Raw genomic sequence first — 23,682 nt, 5'->3', positions numbered from 1 at the left:
AACTCACTTTTTAAGAAACCCACTTTCTTGATAAAGACAGCAATCTATCCACGAGGGCAGGGCCCTGAGTCATGACCTAGTATCTCCTGCAGGTCTCATCTCTCAACACTCTTGCATCAAGGATTAAGTTTTCAACACATGAACTTTGGGGAGCACATTATATCAACCATATATTTGAAGTTTGGTTAAAAACGCATTAGGGAGGGCGACGCCTGTGGCTCAAGGAATAGGGCGCTGGTCCCATATGCCAGAGGTGGCGGGTTCAAACCCAGCCCTGGCCAAAAACCAAAAAAAAAAAAAAAAAAGCCCTAAAAATGCATTAGGGGCTCAGCGCCCATAGTGCAGTGGTTATGGCGTTGGCCACATACACCCAGGCTGGCGGGTTCGAGTCCCGCCTGGGTCAGCTAAGTAACAATGACAATTGCAACAAAAAAATAGCCGGGCATTGTGGCGGGGACCTGTAGTCCCAGCTACTTGGGAGGCTGAGGCAAGAGAATCGCTTAAGCCCAAGAGTTGGAGGTTGCTGTGAACTGTGACGCGACAGCACTCTACTGAGGGCGACATAGACTCTGTTTAAAAAAATAGATTAGGATTTAGTGTTAAAATTAGTACACACACACACACAAATTAGTACACAAAGGAATATTTGAGCCACCAGGCTAGGGAAAGCCAGTGGAGGAGCCTCCCATGAAAGTACCCATTCCAGTCCAGGTCAGCTTGGTTTGCTGCTGGCCGAGGGGCAGGAGGGCTCTTGCTCTGTGGCATCTGGCCCAGGGCTGATGCTTCACAGTATTAGCCTGGTGCAGCTTCTGTCCCCACATTATCCCTGTGCTGCCTTTGGAGAGGACATTTCTATACCCAGGTGCTAGGCATGGCAGTGCTGCTTGCTTCATTTCCATATCCTGGAAGTCAGGCAGGACGCCAGAAGATGCGCATGGCCAGGACTTGCTGCTGACTGGAGCTGGCACCTCCACCTCCTGCTGCTGGATGGCCAAGGGCAAGGCTTCCCATGGTGGGAGGGGGTGGCGGGGTGGGTGGAGGGAGGCCCTTCTTGTTCTGTACACTTTTGCCTCCTGTCCCAGTACAGCATTGCTAGATCCCTGTGTTCGGGGCCTCCCTTGAGGGCCCTGGGGGAGCCCTTGGAATGGAATGGTGTGCTTATGGACACACGGCTGTGGGGAACCGGCCCCTTGGCAATCCCTGAGAAGCCCCCAGGCAGCTGCTCTATTCTTTCAACATTCCCTGAGTACTCAGAGGCTGGTTTTTGCTGCAATGTTGAGCTGCCTGGGCCTGCTGCTTGTCCCTGGAGCTTACTGCTGAGAAGAGGACTGCAAGGTCAGATGGGCTATCGAGTGTCCAAATGCCTTATAGGAAAGAGCATTTCTTAAGAGTGTGACCTCCAGAAATCGGTTACATCAGTTACTGGGATGGGGTGGGGGTGTGTATACTTGTTTACATTTCTGATTTTTTGGGCCCGTCCCTTCTTGAAGGGCCCAGATTCATCGGGGCCAAGGCCTGGGTGTGGTTAGTGAGCTCTCCAGGTGATTGTCCCAAGTGTGGCCCAGGCAAGCAGTGCCAACAGCACGTGGAAGTATATTGGAAATGCAGCTTCTTGGACTCTGCCTCAGACACACTGATTCAGAGTCTGTTTTTTTTTTTTTTAAGAGACAGAGTTTCACTTTATTGCCCTCGGTAGAGTGCTGTGGTGTCACAGCTCACAGCAACCTCTAACTCCTGGGCTTAGGCAATCCTCCTGCCTCAGCCTCCCAAGTAGCTGGGACCACAGGTGCCCGCCACAACACCCGGCTATTTTTCTGTTGCACTTTGGCCGGGCCGGGCTTGAATCCACCACTCCTGGTATATGGGGCCAGTGCCCTACTCACTGAGCCACAGGCATAGCCCTGATTCAGATTCTGGAGCTGAGTTCCGGCCATTCTGGTTTTAACAAGCCCAACAGGTGACTGTTTTATGGAAGCAGTGGTTTAGCTGGAGAGGGTCACAGCTGGATAGAGTTAAGTGCACAGCAGCAGACACATGCTCCCAGTGAGGAAGGCAAAGGTGGTATTTATGCTGCAGCATGCCCTGAGAGGCAGGACCAGAGGCCAGAAGTTCCCCAGAGGCAGGTTTCTGGGAACAGCAGTGATCCTTAGGAGGCCAGCTGCCTGCGTATGTAGGAAGCCCTCTCCAGAGAGTCCCTGTGTCAGAGCGCTGTGATGGGGAGTGGGCACAGAACTGGGGTGGACCCTGGCCTGTCAGAGTGCACCCCTCACCCATGCAGCCAGCAGGCCAGCCTCCCTGCAGACAGGGTGACAAAAGTAGGAGCACAGCCCTGGTCATGGTGGAAGGTGTGAAGCTCATGGATGCCAGAATAAAGCAGGTTCACTGCTTAGAATTTACTGTGTTCTCTTCTTTTGTGGAGAATGGGGGTTAGACCTGGGAGAGGAAGATGAGGTCCCTGAAAGTGCTGCCAATCCTGGATATGCCAGACCTGGGGTGCCTTGCTCTTTCCAGGGACAGTCCCTGGTGGTGGCCTCTTTTGAGAAAACTCAGAGACCAAAGTTACCAGAAAACTAGACAATTGGCTAATTATTTAACTTTCAGAAAAGGGAGAAGAATGTAGATTCTATGAGTCCAGGAGTTGCCTGCTGGCCCTGCAGCCTCCTAGAACAGGGTAGTTGGAGAGGAGAGAGGTAGGCGCTGGGAGCTGCGTCCCCTGGAAGGTCACTCCAGGTACCAGGCTGCGTTTCTTTTTTTTTCTGGGGATAATTAGGAAGGGCTCTTGGTCTGGTAGATATGTTAGATGTTAGAAGTCTCTCTTACATCCGGTGGGGAAATGGCGTTGGGTTGTGGTATTTAGGTGGGGGGGTAGCTGGTTGAAGACCTGTACTCACAGTGGCACTGTGTGGCTGACATCGAGCCAGGGATTGTCGGCGTGACAGTTTAGGAGTGTCCACCATTGGCCCTTTTGTATTGGGTACTTGGAAGAAGACAACTGCCACACTTAACACGTGGATATGCGGACATGAGACAAACCTGAGAGAGTGCAAAGATATTTGATGTAGGTCAGAATCACAGGAGATCTCAGCAGGCTGGAGCAATAGCCAGAACCTAAGGGAACCTAAAGCCTCCCTCATCCAGAAAACCCACGTGTACCCGTCCAGGGAGGTGGGGAGCTGTGTCGGCGGGAGGAAGGAGGCGATGGTCCTGTCCTGTGCTCTTCAGACCACACCTGGGGCCTATGGCTCCAGAAAATAAGAGTGCAGAGCTTGGAGCTGTTTCATGCAGAAAAAAATGAGTCTGTTCTTTCAGAGGTGGGGAGGACTAGAGATGTGTCTTGGGGTGGGGGAAGGGCCCTGGAGGCAGGACTGCGGCCGGCAGTGGGATTCCACCTGGGTCCTCTGGGCAGAGCTCCTCGCCAGGAGGCAGATGCTGACTCTTGCCAGGGAGCTCGCAAAAAGCTGCACCAGGAATGAGCACGGTCACCCTGTGTGGGGGGAGGCTGGCCTGCTATCCCTCCAGTTCTACGTGGCACCACCTTGAACTGAATGGACCCTGTGTGCCTTGCTTTGGTTCTTGGAAGAGCAGCCACAACTCTGAGGCCAGAAGCGGTGGCCTCAAGTGAGCTTGGAAATTCCCACCTGAATTGGGCCTTTTGAAAGTTTTGTAAATGGCAGTACATGCATGTGGCAAAAACTCAAAGGGTGTGTGTATAAACGGGGGCGCCTCATTCTCTAGCAGAGACAGCCAGGATCACCCAGTTCCTTGTGCATCTTTCCAGGGAGGTGGGCATATGAGCCGCCTACTTTGTTTCTGGATTTTTTAATTAGCTTAGTACACACAGTATTGTACCTTGATTAATAATGGTGGTCATTTTCCATCTCTATATTTAGAGGGGGCTCATTCTGAAAATAGCTGCAGTGTATCCGTTGTGGGGATCTGTCTTGATGTATTTAACCAGCCTCACTAGTAGATGTTTATGGAATTAATGTCGTTACAGGCAGTGCCACAGTAAAATCTGTGTCCGTTTGTCATTTCACAGGTGTGAGTGTGTCTGGGAAAAAGATTTCTAGAAGCTGTCATTTTTAACGTTGACGTCTCTACTTTTAGTTGGTGATTCTCTTAGCACATTAGTGAAGGTGGACTTCTTTAGTTCTTTTTCTGTAACTATGTGTCATTTCACAGTTTCTCTAATGATTATTGGTCTTTTTTGTTTATAAAACTTCCTAAGTTTGTCATTTTTCTTTGTTGTTTCTTATCATGCATAAATTTTACTTTAGTCCTTTTGGGTTTGGGGTTACTTTTTTTTGGAGACAGAGCCTCAAGCTATCACCCTGGGTAGAGTGCCGTAGCGTCAACAGCTCACAGCAACTTTCAACTCCTGGGCTTAAGCGATTCTCTTGCCTCAGCCTCCCAAGTAGCTAGGACTATAGGTGCTCGCCACAACGCCCAGCTATTTTTTGGTTATAGTTGTCATTGTTCAGCAGGCCCAGGCTGGATTTGAACCCACCAGCTCTAGTGTATGTGGCTGGCGCTTTACCCGCTTGAGCTACAGGCGCCACCAGGGGGTTACTTCTTTTTTTTTTTTTTTTGGCCGAGGCTGGGTTTGAACCCGCCACCTCCGGCATATGGGACCGGCGCCCTACTCCTTGAGCCACAGGTGCCGCCCTGGGTTACTTCTTTCTTGCACGTAAATCTTTGGACTGGCTAAAATTTAGTTGGTGTGAGGAACATATTGGTATTCAACTTTTGTTTTGTTTTTTTTTTCCCCTCTGCCTGGCTGTGGATGGACCCTTGGGCCTCATTCCTCTGGGAGGTGAGGAGTGCAGAGTGGGTCTTTGGTGGCCAGAGTGGTATCTGCAGAGGGGGAGGTATCAGAGACACAGTGGCCACTCACACTGCTTTCCTGTGGGACAGTTCCTCCTATTAGAAGAGGGAGAGAGATTGGTGGGATTACACCTGTGGTGCATCTTACAAGGGTAAATGTGAAACGTAAATGTCTTAGCACAATAACTAAGAAAATGCCAGGAAGGCTATGTTAAAATAAATAAATAAATAAATAAATAAGAAAAAGAAAAAAAAAAAGAGTCCTGGCCCACTCATCATTCACTTCTCCCAGGCTCTTTCCTCACCAGTGATGTCCGAGTATCTGGCAGAAACTGGGAAGAAGGGTCGGGCTGTAGGCAGGCCCGGGAGAGCTATGTGCTGATGGCCTATTTAGCAGTAGGGATATGGGCTATACCCTTTTTGAAGGCAGGTATCACTGGGGACCTCAACTACCACTTGCTTAGGACCTCAGAAAATTAAAGGTCTTTGGTCTGCACCAGAGGTAGCCCATTCTACCTTACTCCAAGACGACTGGGCTCACTGCTTTGCCATAGTCATCTCTGCATCCACTGACCAAAACACATGAACATATCCACAGGGCTGAGAACCAGCCCCACCCTGTAGGGGCCAGTGGAATCTTCAGGAAGCCTTACAGCTTCCATAAGTATAGCAGGCCCTGTTCTTCAGTGTAGGATAGGAAGGCATGTAGAATCTTGTAGGTGGATAAAGTGGTCAGAGCAGTGGTTATCAAAGTGAAGTTCCCAGGCCAGTAACATCAGCTGGGAACTTATCCAAGGTGCAGATTCTGGTTCTGCTGACTAAGAACTCTGGGAACTGGAGCCCAGCCTTGTGCTTTAACATTCCCTGCAGGTGATCCTGATGAACATTGCAGTCTGAGACCCAGTGTGTAAAGGCAGTGGTTCTCAACCTTCCTAATGCCTGATGTATTTTCATTGTTACAAAGGAGTCGCAACTCACAGGTTGAGAACCGCTGGTGTAAGGAGAAGCCCCTCACCCGAGGCCAGCAGGTGTGTTTGTTGAGGGAGGCCAAGGGGTTCCTCTCATCCCATCAGCAACCCTGCACACTGTAGCTGCAGCTGCTGTTACCAAGAGTAGACAGGTTGCACAGATCTTTGAGTGGCTGTATCCCTCCTGGGCAGTTTAATTGGCATGGGACACGCCGAGGGATCAGCGTACAGAGGGACTTTGTGAGAGCAGGTGTTCTGCCTGGCACCAGCAAGCAAGAGCCCTGAGTTCCCAGCCTCTCTCCTCCCTTAGTGACTACTCTGCAAATCACTTGCTCTCTCTCAGTGTTACCTGCCTCCTCTCAGAAACAGGGTGGTGCTGCTTCATTTGCCCTGAATCCTACCCTGCATCAGACGAGCCTCCCGAGGGCCCTTCTTTAGGAATAGTGACTCCATACCTTAGCAGGTCCCCTCGCCAGATGAACCAGAGGTTGCAGAATGAAGAGAGTAGCTTGGTCAGATCCACATTGGGGGTGACTCTGGACAGCTGGGGTCTGTAGGCTTGGCCCTTGGACATGGGGGCTCTAGCTTCTTGTTACTGATGGGTGGTGGGAAGGACACTAGAAGTTAAGTACAGACAGACTGGAGCCCTGAGAATGAGGCAGTATGCTCCTTGGCTCCAAGGTTGGAGAGCAGGTCCACACGTGCTGTGTGGTCAGCAGAGACGGGCTTACTGAAGCTTGGGCCAGAGGGTTTTTCAGGGAATCCTACAGGTTTGTGGGTGGTGAATCCTCCTGCAGCTGTGAGTGGGGCCGGGTAGTGGGCCTGGCACAGAAGTCACTGGCGTGCGGTTTCTAGCTCGAGGCCCTGGCAGGTGTGGGTAAACTGGGCTGCCATGACTCAAGCCCACTGCAGCTTCTCCAGTGGGGGCGCAGTTGCTGTTCTCTTGTGATGCTGCTTCTGCTGGCCTGTGGTGGGGCTCCCAGACAGAGACTGAGCATGCTTTCTTCTTCCCTTCCAGATCTGACCATGAGCTACCCAGGCTATCCCCCGCCAGCAGGCGGCTACCCGCCAGCTCCACCAGGTAAAGGGGTCTGGGTGGGGCCGGGGTGGACAGCCCCTCTGTGCAGTGGCAGGAGTGGAGAGGGTGGGAATTGCACTTTCCTCACTCCCCAGCCTCCCCACAGCCCAGCCCAGTGCGGGAGCAGAGGGACCACCATGTGGGGAGGGCTGGAGAAAGAGCAGCAGCAGGGCTAGCCCCAGGGAGGCCTGAGTTTGAAGCTGGCTCTGGAAGGCCTGCGACCAAGCCAGGTCTGGGCCTCTTGCCCTACTCACTGACAACAGAGGGCACATGCCTTCACTTCTTTGAGACTGTTTTCTTCTTTGGAAAATGGCTTCAAGGCTTCTCTGGGCTTGATACTGGATACTGGTGACATAGCCTCTGGCACCATGTCTTTCAAAGAGTTGCTGGGCAGTGATTGCCCCTTGTCACTTCTACCTTGGTGCTTGGTTGTGCAGCATTGAGGGTTCCTCCTGCTGAGGGAGGAGGTAGAGGTGGTCACAAGAAGCAAATGTCACTTGCTATGGCTGCCAGGAGCTGGCTGATGGGGTGAGGCTGTCCCACGTAGTCAGGTGGGCAGGACCCGGCCCTAGCTGTGGGGTTTCTCCTCACACCTAGACATTGTCTTCTCTGGCCCAGGACTTTCCTAGTTTTCCTGGCATGAGATTTGGTCCCCATGGTAGGAAAGGGAACACGGGAACTCCTGGGAGCAGGGGAGACGAGGCCATTTCCAAGCTGGTCTTCCTGAGGGTGCCTGAGCTGCTGCCCTCACCCTGGGGCACCCTTGGGTGTCATTAATTTCCTCTAGTCTGAGGACCCAGGGCCTGCGGGTCATTTGGACCCTCCCTCCCGTTTCACAGGCAAACAGGCCCAGCCAGGAAGGTGGCCCAGCCACTTGTCCCAGGGCACATCAGGGGCTGATCTGGGTCACCTCCCTCTGAACAAGCCTTCCCTAGGTGTGCCAGTGCTGGCCTCGGTTTTTCTCTTCAGTAGAAATCTCACCACTGCCGCCTTCACTGGCACAGTCGAGCAGCCTCTGAGCAGCAAGGGGGGGAGGAGGTGGGGAACAGGGAGGGTCTGCCCTGAGTTCTCACAGTCCTGGGCTTGTGGACGGGGATGCATCTAACAGGCTAGCCGCCCTGCTGCTGCTCTCAGTGACGGCACCATGCTTGGGCACTTGTCGGGCACGCAGCCGAGCCCTACGCAGGCACTATCTCTGTCCTTATCACAGCAGTTTAAGCACATGCTGATCATTATCCCATTTGTCAGCTGAGGAAGTGAACCTAGAGCATAGAGAGCCTGTCCCCAAGGCGCGTACCCGTCCAGCTGGTTCCAGGGCTTGGCTTTTCACCAGTTTTCTCCTGTCCCTTGTGGACCAGTGTTTTCTATGACCCATCCCCATCTCCTTTCATCCTGCTTCTCCATGATTTTTAATTTTTAATTTTTATTTATTTATCTTTTTTTTTTTTAAGAGAGAGTCTCTGGGCTCGGTGCCTGTAGCTTAGTGGTTAGGGCGCTGGCCACATGTACTGGGGCTTGCAGGTTCGAACCCGGCTCAGGCCTGCTAAACAACAGTGACAACTACAACAAAAAAATAGCTGCTGGATGTGGCGGATGCCTATAGTCTCAGCTACTAGGGAGGTAGTAGCTGAGCAAGAGAATTGCTTAAGCCCAAGAGTTTGAGGTTGCTGTGAACTATGATGCCATGGCACTCTACCAAGGGTGACATAGTCAAACTCCGTCTCAAAAAAAAAAAAAAGAGAGAGAGCAAGAGTCTCACTCTGTTGCCCTGGGTAGAGTATTGTGGCATCACGGCAACCTCAAACTTTTGGGCTTGAGCAATCCTCTCGCCTCAGCCTTCCAAGTAGCTGGGACTATAGCGGCCTGCCACAATATCCAACTAGTTTTTCTTTTCTTTCTTTTTTTTTTTTTTTGTGAGAGTCTCACTCCATCACCCTTGGTAGAGTGCCGGGGCGTCACACAGCTCACAGCTACCTCTAACTTCTGGGCTTAGGTGATTCTCTTGCCTCAGCCTCCTGAGTAGCTGGGACCACAGGTGTCCACCACAATGGCTGGCTATTTTTTTGTTGTAATTTGGCCGGGGCTGGATTTGAACCCGCCACCCTCAGTATATGGGGCTGGCGCCCTACCCACTAAGCTTTAGGTGCTGCCCTAGTTTTTCTATTTTTAATTGAGATGGGGTCTTACTGTTGCTCAAGCTGGTCTAGAACTCCTGAGCTCAAGCAATCCACACTCCTTGGCCTCTCAGAGTGCTAGGATTACAGGCGTGAGCCACTGCGCCTGGCCTTTCCATGCTTTTTACATATTTGTCATAGTGTGCATCACGCGTGAGTTCTCAGCACTCCCTGTTGTCAGGGGCTCAGTGTGGTGTCCCAAGCACTTATCCTGTGTCTGTCCTCTCTCTCTGTGATACTGAGCTTGGGAGGGCAGAGCCTGCCCTGGCCCCTCTTTATTTCCTTAATACCTTATAGTGGGTCTTTTTTCCATGGAAAGAGCAGAAGGCTTCTTCTCTTCCTCTGTCTCTCAGAGTTTCCGTGGGGCCTGCAGTGCTGTCCACAGGCCCGAGGCTGCTCGGCCTCCCTTTCTGCCCATGTGGGAGCTTCCATTTCTGCCCCTTCCCACCTGGCAGGGAACAGACATGGGTCTAAAGGCTTGGTGTTGCTTCTAGGTGGTGGTGCCTGGGGAAGTGCTGGCTACCCTCCACCCAGCATGCCCCCCATTGGGCTGGATAATGTGGCCAACTATGCAGGGCAGTTCAACCAGGACTACCTCTCAGGAATGGTGAGTCCAGCCCCCCTGCCAAGGCTGCTCCTGGGGCACATCTGTGCGGTCAAAGGGATGGGCCCCCTGGCTCTCCCGGGCTCCAGAGTGTCTGCTGGGATGTGAGTGTGCCAAGCAGCACCTCAGAACATGTGGATGTTTACCAGGGTTCTGCCACCTGCTCACTATTCCTCCCCGGGTCTCTTTCTTCCTGTCTGTACGATGAGGGGGAGGGGAATGGTTCGGACTGGATAGTCTCCCAGGCAGGGTGTGGTGCCCTCGTGGAGTATTCATTGAGGGCCTTGTTTGTGAGCTCAGCACAGGGTTAGGAGAGTGGAAGGGTGTTTTCGTGCGTGTCCGTGCATGTGTGTGAGTGTACATGCATGTGCCGTGTACAAGTATCCACCTGCACGCGTGTGTGTATACTTGTACCTACAGTGGGCTATTACCCTTGGGCCTGGGTGGGGAAGCGGCAGGTAGCTTGGGAAGACATGCTACTTTTATTTACTGTTTTGCTTTTAAAACAATATATTTTATATCTGAAAACAAAGGTATATTTAGTGGGAACTATGTAACTGACACACATCCTAATGTGTGCCAGGCCCAGTTCTAGGCACTGAGGATATGTGAATAAACAAAAATCTCTACCCTGTCACACTTGTCATCCTCTGGGAAGAAGCAGATAGTAACACAAGTTCACCGTGGGTGTTACTGGAAGTGTGGTGCTGTGGGAACAAGGCGAGCAGGGTAGAGGGATCAGAAATGGGGGTTGAGGGATGTGAGGTAATGATTTGAAGTTGGGGGTCAGGGCTGGCCTTGCTTAGAGAGGGGATATTTGAGCAGAGATCTGCAGCAGGGCAGGATGTGTGTTACTGACGTGTAGGGAACCTAGCCCCTAAGTGCAGGGGCCTGAAGTGCCCAGGGATGAGGTGGAGGCTGGTATGGCTGGAGAGGGAGGTGAGGGGGCCAGGAGAGAGATAAGTTCCGGGGTGTCAGAGGCCATCATGGTAAGGATTTAGGCTTGTATTCTGGGTGAGAGCAAGTCCACCAGAGCCACACTAGCCAGAGGGGTCTGTGCTAGCAGGCCTATGTGATGGAGCCACTCCCACACCTATAGACGAGGCCTGATACCTTCCTGGGCTGGGACCCCTTTACCCAGGTGGTCAGGGATGGGAGGAGCAGCTGTCTGGGGGAGGGAAGGCCATTTCCCCTGCAGAAGAGGTTGAAGATCTCTGGTTTGGATCCAGAGAGATCTAAGTCAGGGCTCTAGCTGCACTGTGTAACTTTGAGCAAGTGACTTCACCTCTCTGAATCCATTCCGTTATCTGTGGAATAGGGATAATGGTCCTTCATACTCACAAGTGAAGACACCACCAGGATTGAATCAACTAAACTATGGAAAGAGCTTGTCATAGGCACTGGGGGCTGTGCTGGTGGGGCTGGGGGCTGAGCTTTTTGTTTGCAGTTTTTGGTCGGGTTCTGGGTTTGAACCTGCCACCTCCGGCATATGGGGCCAGTGCCCTACTCCTTTTGAGCCACGGGCGCCGCCCAGCTTTTTTTTTTTCTTAGAGACAGAGTCTCACTTTGTCACCCTTGGTAGAGTGCCGTGGCATCACAGCTCACAGCAACCTCCAGCTCTTGGGCTTAGGTGATTCTCTTGCCTCAGCCTCCCAAGTAGCTGGGACCACTGGCGCCCGCCACAATGCCCGGCTGTTTTTTGTTGCAGTTTGGCCAGGGCCAGGTTTGAACACGCCACTCCTGGTATGTGGGGCTGGCGCCCTACTCACTGAGACACAGGCGCTGCTCTGTGGGCTGAGCTTTGAGTGAGATCTGGGGGCCATGCAGGGATCAGGTCAGGAGAGGGCAGATGGAAAGAGTGCACTGGGCCTAGCTGGGCCCATTAGTCTTAGGCTCTCTGCTTTGTATACTTTCAGGCGGCCAACATGTCTGGGACGTTTGGAGGAGCCAATATGCCCAACCTGTACCCTGGGGCCCCTGGGGGTGGTTACCCACCAGTGCCCCCTGGGGGATTCGGGCAGCCCCCCTCTGCCCAGCAGCCTGTTCCTTCATATGGGATGTATCCACCCCCTGGAGGAAACCCACCTCCTGGGATGTCCTCATATCCATCCTACCCAGGGGCCCCTGTGCCAGGCCAGCCCATGCCACCCCCCGGGCAGCAGCCCCCAGGGGCCTACCCTGGACAGCCGCCAATGACCTACCCTGGGCAGCTACCAGTGCCACCCCCTGCACAGCAGCAGCAGCCAGTGCCAAGCTACCCAGGATACTCAGGATCTGGGACTGTTACCCCCGCTGTGGCCCCAGCCCAGGTAAGTCCAGCCCAGTGCCACCCTTTGTCCAGGCTGGGACCCCAAATTCTGGAGACATGTGACCCAATGGGTGGGAGGACGAGGGAAAGTTCAGGCCTCCAGCTACAGCTTCCCGTTTTAGCAAGAGTATCGCTTTCTCCTGGGCTGCCACCCTGGTTTGTATTCCTTAATGCCGGGGGGAGCTGCCCTGTTTTTCCCAGTTTGGTTAGACGTTCCATGTGCAGGTCGTGTCAGACAGCCTCCCTTCCACTCACCATTCCTCCTGTGGTGTTCACTGCCCAGGCCACAGGTCCCAAGACTTTATATCCAGGAGCTCTTAGTCTTCAGTCCCCTCGATGTTCCCTCCCAGATAAGTTTTGGAGGAATTTTAAAATCTTTGGGTAGGGAAAATTGCTGGCAGTTCCCCCAGGATGGATCTTGGCTCATTTTGGAGAACAATCCCATGTTTGCAGAGCCTAGAATTCATTGTCATGGTTACGTGGCTCAGCTAGCCAAGTGCAGGGCTGGTGGTATGTGCTTGAGACTATGTTTAGACTGAGGGTCCCCTTTCCTCCTCCCTGCACTGCCACACAGTCCCCTACTCCATCCTCCCTCCCTCATCTTTCCTTTAAGCTTATCTGTGTAGCCATGTGGTGACCAGTTTGTACTGGCCAGCAGGAGGTCAGTCCACTGGCAGACAGTTCAGCCTGGGAAGTTGAGGCTTGCTAGTTGGCACAGCTGTTGGGGTCTGCAGGAAGTCAGGGGGTGATGGACTAGGAGATCGTGCCAGGGAACTGGTGCCAGTCTTGAGAAGCACTGGGGCTGCCGTGTATGGCTATGAAGGTTGGATGCCTGAGTCTGCCTGGAGAGGACATGTGCACTGGCCAGGCCCATGTGGAGGGCCCCCTGTGTGCTCACACATGCCTTGGTGGTGAGGCCATGGCTTCTGTTCCTGAGGCTGGCCTTTCATCAGGACTCTGGGCCCCAGTCCTGGAGGATCTTGGTGTAGGGCCACTGTTCAGGTCAGGACTCAAATGTAGGTGGGCCCCCATCCTCGGGAGCTGGACAGAATCTTCAGAGCCAGAACATAAGGTCAAGGTAGGCAGACTGGACAAAGAGTCCTCTGCACTGGTGATGGTGTGTGCCCTTGGGTACCTCAGCTATTAGAGAAATGGTTGTTCCCAGAGTCTGGGGGTGGAGTAGTCTTATACCTGGGGAAGGCAGTGTGTAAGTCATCTTACCTGTGACTATTTATCTAAGTAGTTTGGAAAGCGAGGGACCATCACAGATGCTTCCGGATTTGACCCCTTGCGAGATGCTGAGGTCCTGCGGAAGGCCATGAAAGGCTTTGGTAAGAGACCTTGGGGGGCTCAAATCCTACCCCTTATTTCCCAGGCAGTTTTGCAGTGGCTCTGTGGTGGGGGAAGCAGGCCCCAGGGGTAATGGTAGCAGAGGTGGACATGGGGTGTGGTTGGAATGCCAGCAGAGTCCAGAGCGGCAGAGCACCCTGTGGCCCCAGCCCTGCCCTCCCACCTCTCCTCCAGGGACGGATGAGCAGGCCATCATCGACTGCCTGGGCAGCCGCTCCAACAAGCAGCGGCAGCAGATCCTCCTGTCTTTCAAGACAGCTTATGGCAAGGTGAGTTGTGGGGTGCAGGGGCACAGCAAGGCATGTCCTTGGCTCCAGCACAGCCCTGCTTACCCTGTTTTTCTTGGGGGCCAGGTGGCCTGGATCTCCCAGATAGACACCTGCCAGTGGTCAACATGTGGTAGTATCGTTTAGAAGTAAAGAATGTCCTGAGGGAGAAGCCCTGGACTCTTTAGGGTACCCAGGTTGTGAGAGCCTCCAGACATCTGGATACTAGCCGGTCTCCACCACGGTTTACTGAGGTCATGGTCATGTCATTCCCTCTGCCTGCTCCCAGCCCGCGGTCTCTCTCCCCTGCCCTTTTCATGACTACCATAGGAGTTTTAGCCGATGCACGAGCTTTTAAGAAAAGAGCTTTAAGTACTGAACAAATACACATACAAAGGGAGTGCATTTTGAACATTTGGGAGCTTGGATCTTAAAAAGGTAAAAATTGGGTAAATATCGAATAGGTTAGTAGTGTTCTAGCCCAGTGCTTCTCAAACTTCAATGTGCCATGTATCTCCTGAGTGTCTTATTAAGATGTAGGGTCCTTTTTTTTTTTTTTTTTTTTTTTGGGACAGAGTCTCACTATGTCTCCTTTGGTAGAGTGCCGTGGCGTCACAGCTCACAGCAACCTCAAACTTTTGGGCTTAAGCTATTCTCTTGCCTCAGCCTCCCAAGTAGCTGGGACTACAGGTGCCCGTCACAATGCCCAGCTATTTTTGTTGCAGTTGTCATTGTTATTTAGCTGGCGTGGGCCAGGTTCGAACCCGCCAGCCTCAGTGTATGTGACCACTGCCATAACCGGTGTGCTACGGGCGCCGAGCCAAGATGTAGGCTCCTTTATGGGAGGTCTGGGATGGGGCCTGAGGTCAGGCTTTTCTGCCAGGCCCCCAGGTGATGCAGGTACTGCTGGTCCTCAGATCTGGGGAGTTGTCCTTCTGTGCATTCTCAAAATACTCATGTTTTTGTTTGACTATCCTTTCAGGATTTGATCAAAGATCTGAAATCTGAACTGTCAGGAAACTTTGAGAAGACAATCTTGGCTCTGATGAAGACCCCAATCCTCTTTGATGTTTATGAGATAAAGGATGCTATCAAGGTATGTGTGTGTGTGGGCACATGTGGATACACAGCCCAGAAGAAGGCCTTGAGTGAAAGGCGTGTTATTAGGCACTATTGTCAGGGGGGCTCCTGGACCCTCCTGGGTTGTCTGTCATTCACGTGCTGCAGAAAGGGGGAACTCCCGGTGGTTTCCCCAGGAGGAAAATGACATGTCATTTATGATTATCAAACATCTAAGTCATTAAGGCTGTTATTAGCAAATATTAATAACAGAGACATGCTTAAGTTTAAACAAAAAACAGGTGAAGAATCAGTTACCAGGATAAGAATGAGCTGCCTGGTGCGGAGAGGGACAGGACAGGAGTGTCAAGGGAAGAGACCTGGGCAGGATTTCTCTCATCCACTTCGTTCTTCTGTCTGCTTTTGGGATTCCCCTTTGAGGCTGCTCCCAGGAAGCCTGTCAGCCACTCTCTGTTTGCCCCCAGAGATGCAGCTATGGAACAGCTGGGGTTTCACACCTGTTGTCTATCCCCATGTCCCACCCAGGGTGGGTTCTGACTGGCTCCACGTGGGCTCGCTGTTTCCCTCCGTCCAGTTAGTTTTGGCCCAGGGGAAGGTCCTGTCCTTTCTGTCCAGTTTACAACTCTGTGTGTGACCCTGTAGATGGGGAATAGGCAGCTCCTGTGGAAAGGGGGATCCTTGTAAATGAAACAGGAGCTCTGGGAAGCCCCATAGGTACAATGACTTTTGTCCAAAAGGAGAAGCGAAGGGTTCAGTGTGGTGGCCTGGGAGGGAGAGGGGACTCTTTGAAGCTCATCTGTGCGCTTTATTCCAGGGAGGGCTCAGGAGGCAATTGAGGGTGATGGGGCATATCCAGCTCCTCCCTCCAGTGGGATTTGTGGGGTGGTGGTTGTGACTGTGGAAGCAGCGCAGGTACAGGGTCAGCTGTTACTTGTTAGCTGGGCGTCCTTGAGCGTCTGTGAGATGGGGATGGTAGCTCTCTCTCAGGACATGCAGTGAGCACTAGGTAAGGTGGCTAATGTGTGAGCCCTTTGTGAATGCTAAGTAAGCTAACAGTGGCAGTATTGATAATTGGTCATCATGAAAACAGTTGACACAGTGTTGTGCTTCCTGCCAGACAGGCACTAAGGTGCTACACACTTTAGCTCACTTAATCCTCATGACTTCCCAGTGAGGTAAGTGCTAGCATCATTCCCATTTTATAGGAAGGAGCTGGAGGCACAGGGAGGTTAAGTAACATTTCCAAGGTCATAAAGCTACTGAAGCACAGAGGATGCTGGCCCTGTCCTCTGCCTTCGCACTGGCCCTGGTGTGGCATCCCATTCATTCTCATTATTGCTGCCTTTTTCTAGGTGTCTCTAGACACTCCCCAGTAGTTTTTCTACATGTCCACTCTGTCTGTATTTGTTTTGTTTTGTTTTTTTTTAATCTGAGACAGAGTCTCACTTTGTTGTCCAGGATAGAGTGCAGTGGGGCTATCATAGCTTACTGCAATTGTGCTCAAACCCCAAGTGTCTCAGCCTCCCAAGTAGCTGGGACTATAGGCATGTGCTACCGTGCTTGGCTAGTTTTTCTATTATTTGTAGGAACAGGGTTTTGATGTTGCTCAGGCTGGTCTCCAAGTCCTGGCCTCAAGCAATCCTCCTACTTTGGCTTCTCAGAGTGCTGGGATTACAGGTGTGAGCCACCACATCTGTCCTGATCTTATTTGCTTTTAACCCACTTCCCAAGTTCTTCTCTCACCCATGAGCTAAACTTAGAATAAAACAGACTTTGGCCTATATCTTAACTTGACCATTTTCTGTGTAGGGACAAGTCACTACCCGTCTCTGATTCTCAGTTTTCTGAGCCATGAGGGTGTCCATTTATGTGACCCTCTCCTCATCACTGTTGTCACTACTGGTGCTTTCCTAGGGCTATGGAGGGGAACTGGCTCTCCAGGCCTGGGGACAGCACGATGGGTGTGTCTTTGTATCACGGGCCTCTGTTGCTGGGGTTCATGCCCTGGGTCACAGGAGGGGCATGGCAGGCACTTGCTTTCTTTCCTGGGTGCTGGTGAGGGTGCTGTAACAAGCGTGTGGCCTGTTGCATTATCTGCTACCTCAGGGTGCTGGCACTGACGAAGCCTGCCTGATTGAGATCCTGGCTTCCCGCAGCAACGAGCACATCCGGGAGTTGAACAGAGCCTACAAAGCAGGTCAGGCTGGTGCCTGCTACCCACTGCAGATCCCTCTGCTTCCTGGGCCTTGGCCACACCCCTCCCAGGGTTCTGATTGCTTCCTGGTCTTTTTATCACTCTTTATCCTATCGCCCCACAACACACTGAGCCTTGACCCTAGACCCAGCCCTGCCTGCTGTGTACACAAGGGGCAGGTGACTAAGGCGAGAGGCCGGGACAAACCTCTTGGGTGTTGTTTGGGATAAGCTGGACCAGAGGCCAGGTCAGTGTGGTGGTCACAGGCTTGTAAGCCCTTGGAAGGCCACATGGGCCATCTGTCTCCTGTGCTGAGACCCCCAGGCCTTTCTCTCAGCAGTGCCAGTTGGCAAATGTGTCTACAGGGGCAGCTCCATATGTGGTGTTCAGGGTGGACCTTCTGTGCTTCTCCCTTTCAGAATTCAAGAAGACCCTGGAGGAGGCCATTCGAAGCGACACATCTGGGCACTTCCAGCGGCTCCTCATCTCTCTCTCTCAGGTACCTTTCCCATGACAGGAAATCACAGAGCCGGGACTGAGTGGTGAGGCCAGGGAAAGAGATGGGGAGGGAAGGGGCTTGAAACCATACAACCTGCTTCCTTTCAGGGAAACCGGGATGAAAGCACAAATGTGGACATGTCCGTTGTCCAGAGAGATGTCCAGGTGAGTGTGAGGCCAGGCCAGCCACCCCACTGGGCTTCTTAAACTGGGGGTGTTTCCCACTTTTTCTTCCTTCACAAGAGAGGTGCTCTGGGATAGAAAAAGCAGTCAAGTGGGTTCCAGGCCCTACGAATTTCAGACATGTTCTACTGTATGTCAGCTGTGTGACCTTGAGCAGATCACCCACACTTTATTTGGGCTTCAGTCTCGCCATGTATAAGAGGAACATGTGAGATGGTCAATGTTGCCATGGTTCGTAGATCACAGTTGTGGACATGGGATTTCGTGCTTGATACTCTTCCCGTCTTTCTTTGCATATACCATTATGTTCGCAAAGAGATAGAATTTGCACTTGCCTGTTAAGCTTTTCAAGGTTTGAGCCTAGAAACCAGCTATCACATTAGTCGCACAGCTTTTAGATTCTGCCCTTGTGAGCTGCAGATAAAAGGGGATAAGTCCAGGCACCTGAGCTCCTCTCTAGAGAAGTGTTCTGGATGGAGAGAGCCACAATTTCTTGCTTGGAATGGCACTGGCCTTGCATGCTTTATTTGGGTTGCTTCTGCCATTCACTCAGGAGTTCATCAGGAACTGTCAGTGGTCTGATCATCTCCACCACCTGTCAGGTTGGAACAGGACCTTGTAGAATGCCCCCTTGTTAGGGCTGGAAGAGAGCTGCTCTTCTGGTTTGTTCCTTTTACTTTCCAGATGAGGAAACTGAGGCTCAGAAAGTTTGAGCACTGCACCCGGAGAATTCTGGAGGCAGTCTAGACCCGTGGCTCTGACACCTGCCTCAGTGTCCCCCTGGCCTGTGAGGTTCATTCTCATTTCTGGATCAGGGATGGACGTCCCGAGGCTCCTGGGCCCAGTATCAAGGTGTCGTGCTCTGCCTTCTCAGCTCCAGACCTGCTTCGGCCTCATTTTGATGTGTGGGATCTCTGAGCCCCTGATGGCTCCCTTCTGCCCTTGAGTATTGGTGCCTTTAGATTCAATGACTGCTACCTGAGGCTTTCAAGACACTTTAGGCTGGACAGGGTGCTCACACCTTTACTCCTAGCACTCTGAGAGGCCGAGGTGGGAAGATTGCTTGAAGCCAGGAATTTGAGACCAGCCTGAGCAAGAGCAAGATCAACATCCTGTCTCTACAAAAAATAGAAAAATTGGCCGGGCATTGTGGCTCACGGCTGTAATCCTAGCACTCTGGGAGGTTGAGGTGGGTGGACTGCTTGAGCTCACAAGTTCAAGACCAGCCTGAGCAAAAAGTGAGACCCCGTCTCTACTAAAAATAGAAAAACTGAGTCAAGAGGATCGCTTGAGCCCAAGAGTTGGAGGTTGCTGTGAGCTGTGACGCCATGGCACTCAACCCAGAATGATAGCTTAGTCCCAGCTACTCAGGAGGCTGAGGCGGGAGGGTTACTTGAGCCTAGGAGCTGGAGGTTCCATTGAGCTTCGATCACGTCACTTTACTCTAGCTGGGGAGACAGAGCGAGACTCATGTCTCAAAAAAAAAGGCACTCTAGGGGCCATTAGGTCAGAAGTTGCAAATTGGCCAATATTTTGGACTCAAACCTTCAAAAGTTTAATAGGCAAATGTAAATTCTGTTAGCAGAACCGGGACTTGAGCCCAGGTTCTCTCATGTTGTTCTCTGTGGTACTTCTCCCATGGTTGGGTTAAAGGCTGTTCCCTGCCTGACCTGGGCCCCAGTCAGCCTTGGTTGTCCCTGTCTGAGTTTCCCGTAGCCTCAGAGTCCTCTGTGCTGCTTGGTGAGGGTGTGTGTGGCCAGTGTCTGATTCAGCACAGTGAATGGAGCTCAGCAGGGGCTCAGTACACCTGTGCTCCCTCTGCTGGCACTGCTCCTGTCTCCTTCCCCTCTGGGCCTGCCGAGCTTTCCCAGGTGGGTGGGGGCTGGTCCTGAATGTGCGTCTTCCTCTCTGTCCAGGAGCTGTATGCGGCTGGGGAGAACCGCCTGGGAACAGATGAATCCAAGTTCAATGCAATTCTGTGCTCTCGGAGCCGGGCCCACCTGGTGGCAGGTAAGGCAGCCTGGGTCCCTCTAGGGGCAGTTAGATGAGGGGAGACGGGGCACTGTGGGAAAACAGCTTGTGGAAACACTTGGTTTCTCTCTGCTGGGCCTTTCATTGCCTCAGAAGAGCCCCCTGGTGGAGGTTTGAAGGATCCCGTGGCAGGACTGTGGGCGGGGAATTCCTGAGTCTAGCAAGCGGCTGGTGCTGGGGGAAGTGAAAGAAGAGGTGAGGAAATGGGCACTTCCTATTGCCCAGCACCTTTTTACCCTGGAATGTGGAATATTAGAGTTAAGAGAGCCCTCTGGGCATACCTGATCCAGTGTTTTCCAAAGTGTGGCTTAAGAAACAAGCATAACTAATTGTATATAAAACTAGCACATTGTACTCCATGATTGCATTAATGTACACAGCTATGATTTAATTTAAGAAAGAAACAAGCCTAACTGTAATACCAGACAACATGCATTTTACTCATTCATTCAACAGCTGTCAATTGAGCCCCCACCATGGGCCGTCTGTCAGGGATGGGGCAGGGAGAGGGAGTGATAGGGAGCAGGGCATAGTTTGTGCTCAGGGGTGCACAGGCAATAAACAAAAACTAAATGAATCCTGCAGAGAAGAAAAAAGCTGGAAGCAGGGGGAGGGGGTGGTGGTACAGTCTGGGGAGGTACTGGGCAGTCCTCCCTGAGGCAATGGCTGATTTAAAGAGCCAAGGGAGGTGCATGTGCAGAGGCCCTCCCTGCACAGGGGGTCCTTGTGGTTGAGGATGGTGAAGGGGCCCGTGTGACTGGAACAGATGGAGAGGTGAGGACAGAGACAGGAGAAGCAAGGTCACTGGCTGTGGTGCTGAGAATGGAGTCAAGGGGTCCCTGGCCAAGCAGGGCTGCAGTGGTGACTCAGACTAGGGTAGCAGGGCAGGGGGTCAGAAGGGGCAGGTTACAGGCCTGCTGGCTGATGACTTGCATGTGGCATGTGAGAGGAAGAGTCAAGGATGATGTGGAGCATCGAGTGGCCCCAGGCTGAGCAGGCTGTAGGTGGGAGGACAGCGGAAGCCTACAAGTCAAGGAGGTCAGGAGGGGTCTGGGCTGGATGTGAACGTTGGCAGCTGTGAGTGGTTGAAGGTGTCAGGCTCTGGGACTATAAGAGATCCCCCTCGGGAGTGAGGATGGAGGGGATCCAGTGGCTTGAGGACAGCACCCTGGACCAGTGAAGGACACTAAAAAGGAGAAGCCGGTGAGGTGAGAAGACCCAGGGGAGGGGGAATCCAAAAGGCCAGTGTGTTGCAGTGGCCCCTGTGAGTGGCAGGTGAGGACTGAGGATAGGGACTGTGCTGAGCAACATGTAGGGCTCTGTCCAGGACTGCTTTGGTGGGTGGCAGGGGTGAACCTTGCTGTACACCATGCCCTGGGCTGAGTGCCGAACACATGCTAAGCATGTGTGAATACATGAGTCAGGCACTGTGGTCTTCCCCATTCTACAGCCGTGGAAGTGGTTGGGGGAGCTGGTCACACAGCTAGGAAATGGCCAAGCTCTGATTTATCCAGGCCTTCTGGCCCCGGAACACGCATTTGAACCTCTACACTGTCCTGAGGTATAAGTGAATGTATTTCATCTCTATCATTACTTACTGTAATGAGTATAGAATACAGAAGTAGCACATCAGGTCCATGATTTCACTAATGTTATTACTTAGGAGAAAATAGTAGCTGATTTGAAGAAAATATTAAATAAAATGGTTATGCTTGTTTCATACCCATGCTGAAATCACAACTTTGTTAGGCAAATGGAAACAGACCCAGGCTGGGGAAAGAGGTTTATAGCTAGGGCCAGAGCTGAGAGCTTGTAGGACCAGGTCTCCATGGTGCCACTCGCCTTTCTAGGAGCCGACAGTCCACTCCTCTGTGTGTGCACAGCTTGTCCTAGGTTGACCTGGGGGAGGGGGCAGGGAGGGCAGCAAAAAGCAAAGCTGGCTGGGCCAACTAGTCCGCAGGTAATGGTCAGACTGAGAATGACAGACAGTGCATGAAATGATAGCAAGGGAACGGCATGAACTAAAGTGTGGGGAATTTAGGATGAGAAGGAACACTGTATTGGGTATTGGTGGGGAGTCCTCGGGGAGATTAAGGTATAATTTAGGTAAGCAGAGTGGCAGTCCAGTAAGGGGACTGCACAAGGGAGGGTGTCAGGCAATGCCTGTGACTTGTGAAAAAGAGTCTGGCTGTCTTGAGAGCTGGTAGGTGTGGGAATAGGGTGGAAGAGTGTCCTCCACAGGGCAGGGGCTCCCTCCTGGGAGTCCTCGCCTAGTCTGCGCGGACAGAGGCTGGGAATCCAAGGTCAAGGTGCAGGCAGTGTTTGTTTCTTCTGAGGCTCTCTTCCTAGCTGTGTCCTTACTTTCATGGCCTTGTTGCAATTTAATTACCTCTTTAAAGACCTTCTCTCCAAATGCAGTTATATTCTAAGGTATGAGGGGGAGAGGACTGGGACTTCAGTATATGAATTTTAGTGGGGGTCTACAATTCAGGCCGTAACATACCCCTGTTGTCTTCCTGTTAGTTTTCAATGACTATCAGAGGATGACTGGCCGAGACATTGAGAAGAGCATCTGCCGGGAGATGTCTGGGGACCTGGAGCAGGGCATGCTGGCCGTGGGTGAGTGTCTCAGCTTGGCTTCACCTGTCCACCTCGCCACCAGGGGCTGGCCTGTGTTGTAAGTTCTCAGAACACTCCCCCATCCTCTAGCTTAGGGGTGGTGTAGTGAAAGAACCATAGAATCCAAGATTGTGAAATCCGGAGTGTCCAAAAGTGGGCAGCTGTGCTGCTTCCTGGATCACTGCGTTGTTGAACCCCCGGCCGTTCCGGAGGTATCCTGTTTGTATTTCCAGCACAGCCCTGGAGAAGGGAGCTGTGGTGTGGGTATTAGTGGGAAGGCATCCAGCCGCTCTCTCGGAGGAAGATGACTCATATCCTGCCAAGCTTCCTCTAAAAATACATCCCTGTAGGCTGTCAGATGTTTGTGATGGAAACACATGGAAAGATTTTTAGTTGCAACAGCAAAACAGGCCCATGCTGATGAAAGCTGGCTCAGTTCCCAGGGTGGTGCTGTGCTGCCTACAGGGCCTGTGCCCTCCCAAGCAGGGCTGACGGGCTCCAGGTCTCTCCCCACCATGAGGAGTGAGTCCCTGATCTGCTGCTCTCAAAATCCTCCTTATATTCACTTGGGAAAACCAGTTTGCCCATCTTTTCACTATGTACTACTTGGAGCTCTGTGGGTGAGACAGGTGATAAAGTGTCATTTCCCTGAGTGTCTTCTTGTGGCTGAGAACCCTAGGGAGACACTCGTTTTGCTCGTCTTCCCTTCCTCCAGGAGAGTCTTGGGCTTTCCTGTTTGTCCCTCCTGTCTGAGCAGCAACATGCTTCCTGATCGCCATTCACATTTCATCCCTACACAAGTGTCATTAAATCACTGGCCCCTCTAGTTCTTCCTCCTCTCACCACAGTGGTTGCCAAGAAGGAGGTTGGGTTAGTGTCTAGGCTCTGCCTGTTTCTGTTCCAAAGAGCTAGAGCCAAAATCATGGGATAACTGAGCCCGGAAGAGGAGGAAGAGCAGAGAAGATGGATGCAGTGCTGAGTTTGACATCTGGGCCTCCTAAGAGGACACTTGGGTACTCCGTGCCCCATTAGGCTGAGTTTTCTGCAGGTCTAGTTATGCTGAGTCTCTCTCTTTTAGTGAAATGTCTCAAGAACACCCCAGCCTTCTTTGCTGAAAGGCTCAACAAGGCCATGAGGGTATGTAACTCCCTTAGGGGGAGAGATCAGGTCAGGATGTCTTGGCCTCACCTGCGACTGGGATCAGGGGCTGAGGGTGGAAGGCCTGGTCAGGTCAGGATGTCTTGGCCTCACCTGCGACTGGGGCCAGGGGCTGAGGGTGGAAGGCCTGCGGAGAGCCACACCTTAGCCAGGAGGTCCGAGGGCAGGAGGGCTAGAAGGCAAGGAGGCCTGTAGCTCATGTTCTTGGGTTGATTCTCTGTAGGGAGCAGGGACGAAGGACCGGACCCTGATTCGCATCATGGTGTCTCGCAGTGAAGTTGACCTCCTGGACATCAGGTCGGAGTATAAGCGGATGTATGGCAAATCACTGTACCACGACATCTCGG

General features: G+C 52.3%; 1 protein-coding gene across 1 annotated transcript in view; it reads left to right on the top strand.

Annotated features, from left to right (window-relative positions):
- Positions 1-23,682, top strand: part of ANXA11 (annexin A11) — a 53,049-nt gene that overhangs the window by 26,955 nt on the left and 2,412 nt on the right. Inside the window, exons 2-14 of the mRNA XM_053582518.1 lie at positions 6,811-6,873; positions 9,539-9,651; positions 11,565-11,957; positions 13,200-13,287; positions 13,481-13,575; positions 14,555-14,668; positions 16,759-16,849; positions 17,266-17,345; positions 17,453-17,509; positions 19,444-19,537; positions 22,082-22,177; positions 23,256-23,314; positions 23,559-23,681. Of these exons, the coding sequence (XP_053438493.1) occupies positions 6,819-6,873; positions 9,539-9,651; positions 11,565-11,957; positions 13,200-13,287; positions 13,481-13,575; positions 14,555-14,668; positions 16,759-16,849; positions 17,266-17,345; positions 17,453-17,509; positions 19,444-19,537; positions 22,082-22,177; positions 23,256-23,314; positions 23,559-23,681 (1,458 nt within the window). The 5' untranslated portion in view covers positions 6,811-6,818. The remainder of the gene's footprint in view (positions 1-6,810; positions 6,874-9,538; positions 9,652-11,564; positions 11,958-13,199; positions 13,288-13,480; positions 13,576-14,554; positions 14,669-16,758; positions 16,850-17,265; positions 17,346-17,452; positions 17,510-19,443; positions 19,538-22,081; positions 22,178-23,255; positions 23,315-23,558; position 23,682) is intronic.

This window comes from Nycticebus coucang, chromosome 3 (genome assembly GCF_027406575.1).
Source record: "Nycticebus coucang isolate mNycCou1 chromosome 3, mNycCou1.pri, whole genome shotgun sequence".
Taxonomy (NCBI): domain Eukaryota; kingdom Metazoa; phylum Chordata; class Mammalia; order Primates; family Lorisidae; genus Nycticebus; species Nycticebus coucang.
Note: the sequence above shows the minus strand (reverse complement) of the source record. Positions and strands in the feature narration are given on the sequence as shown.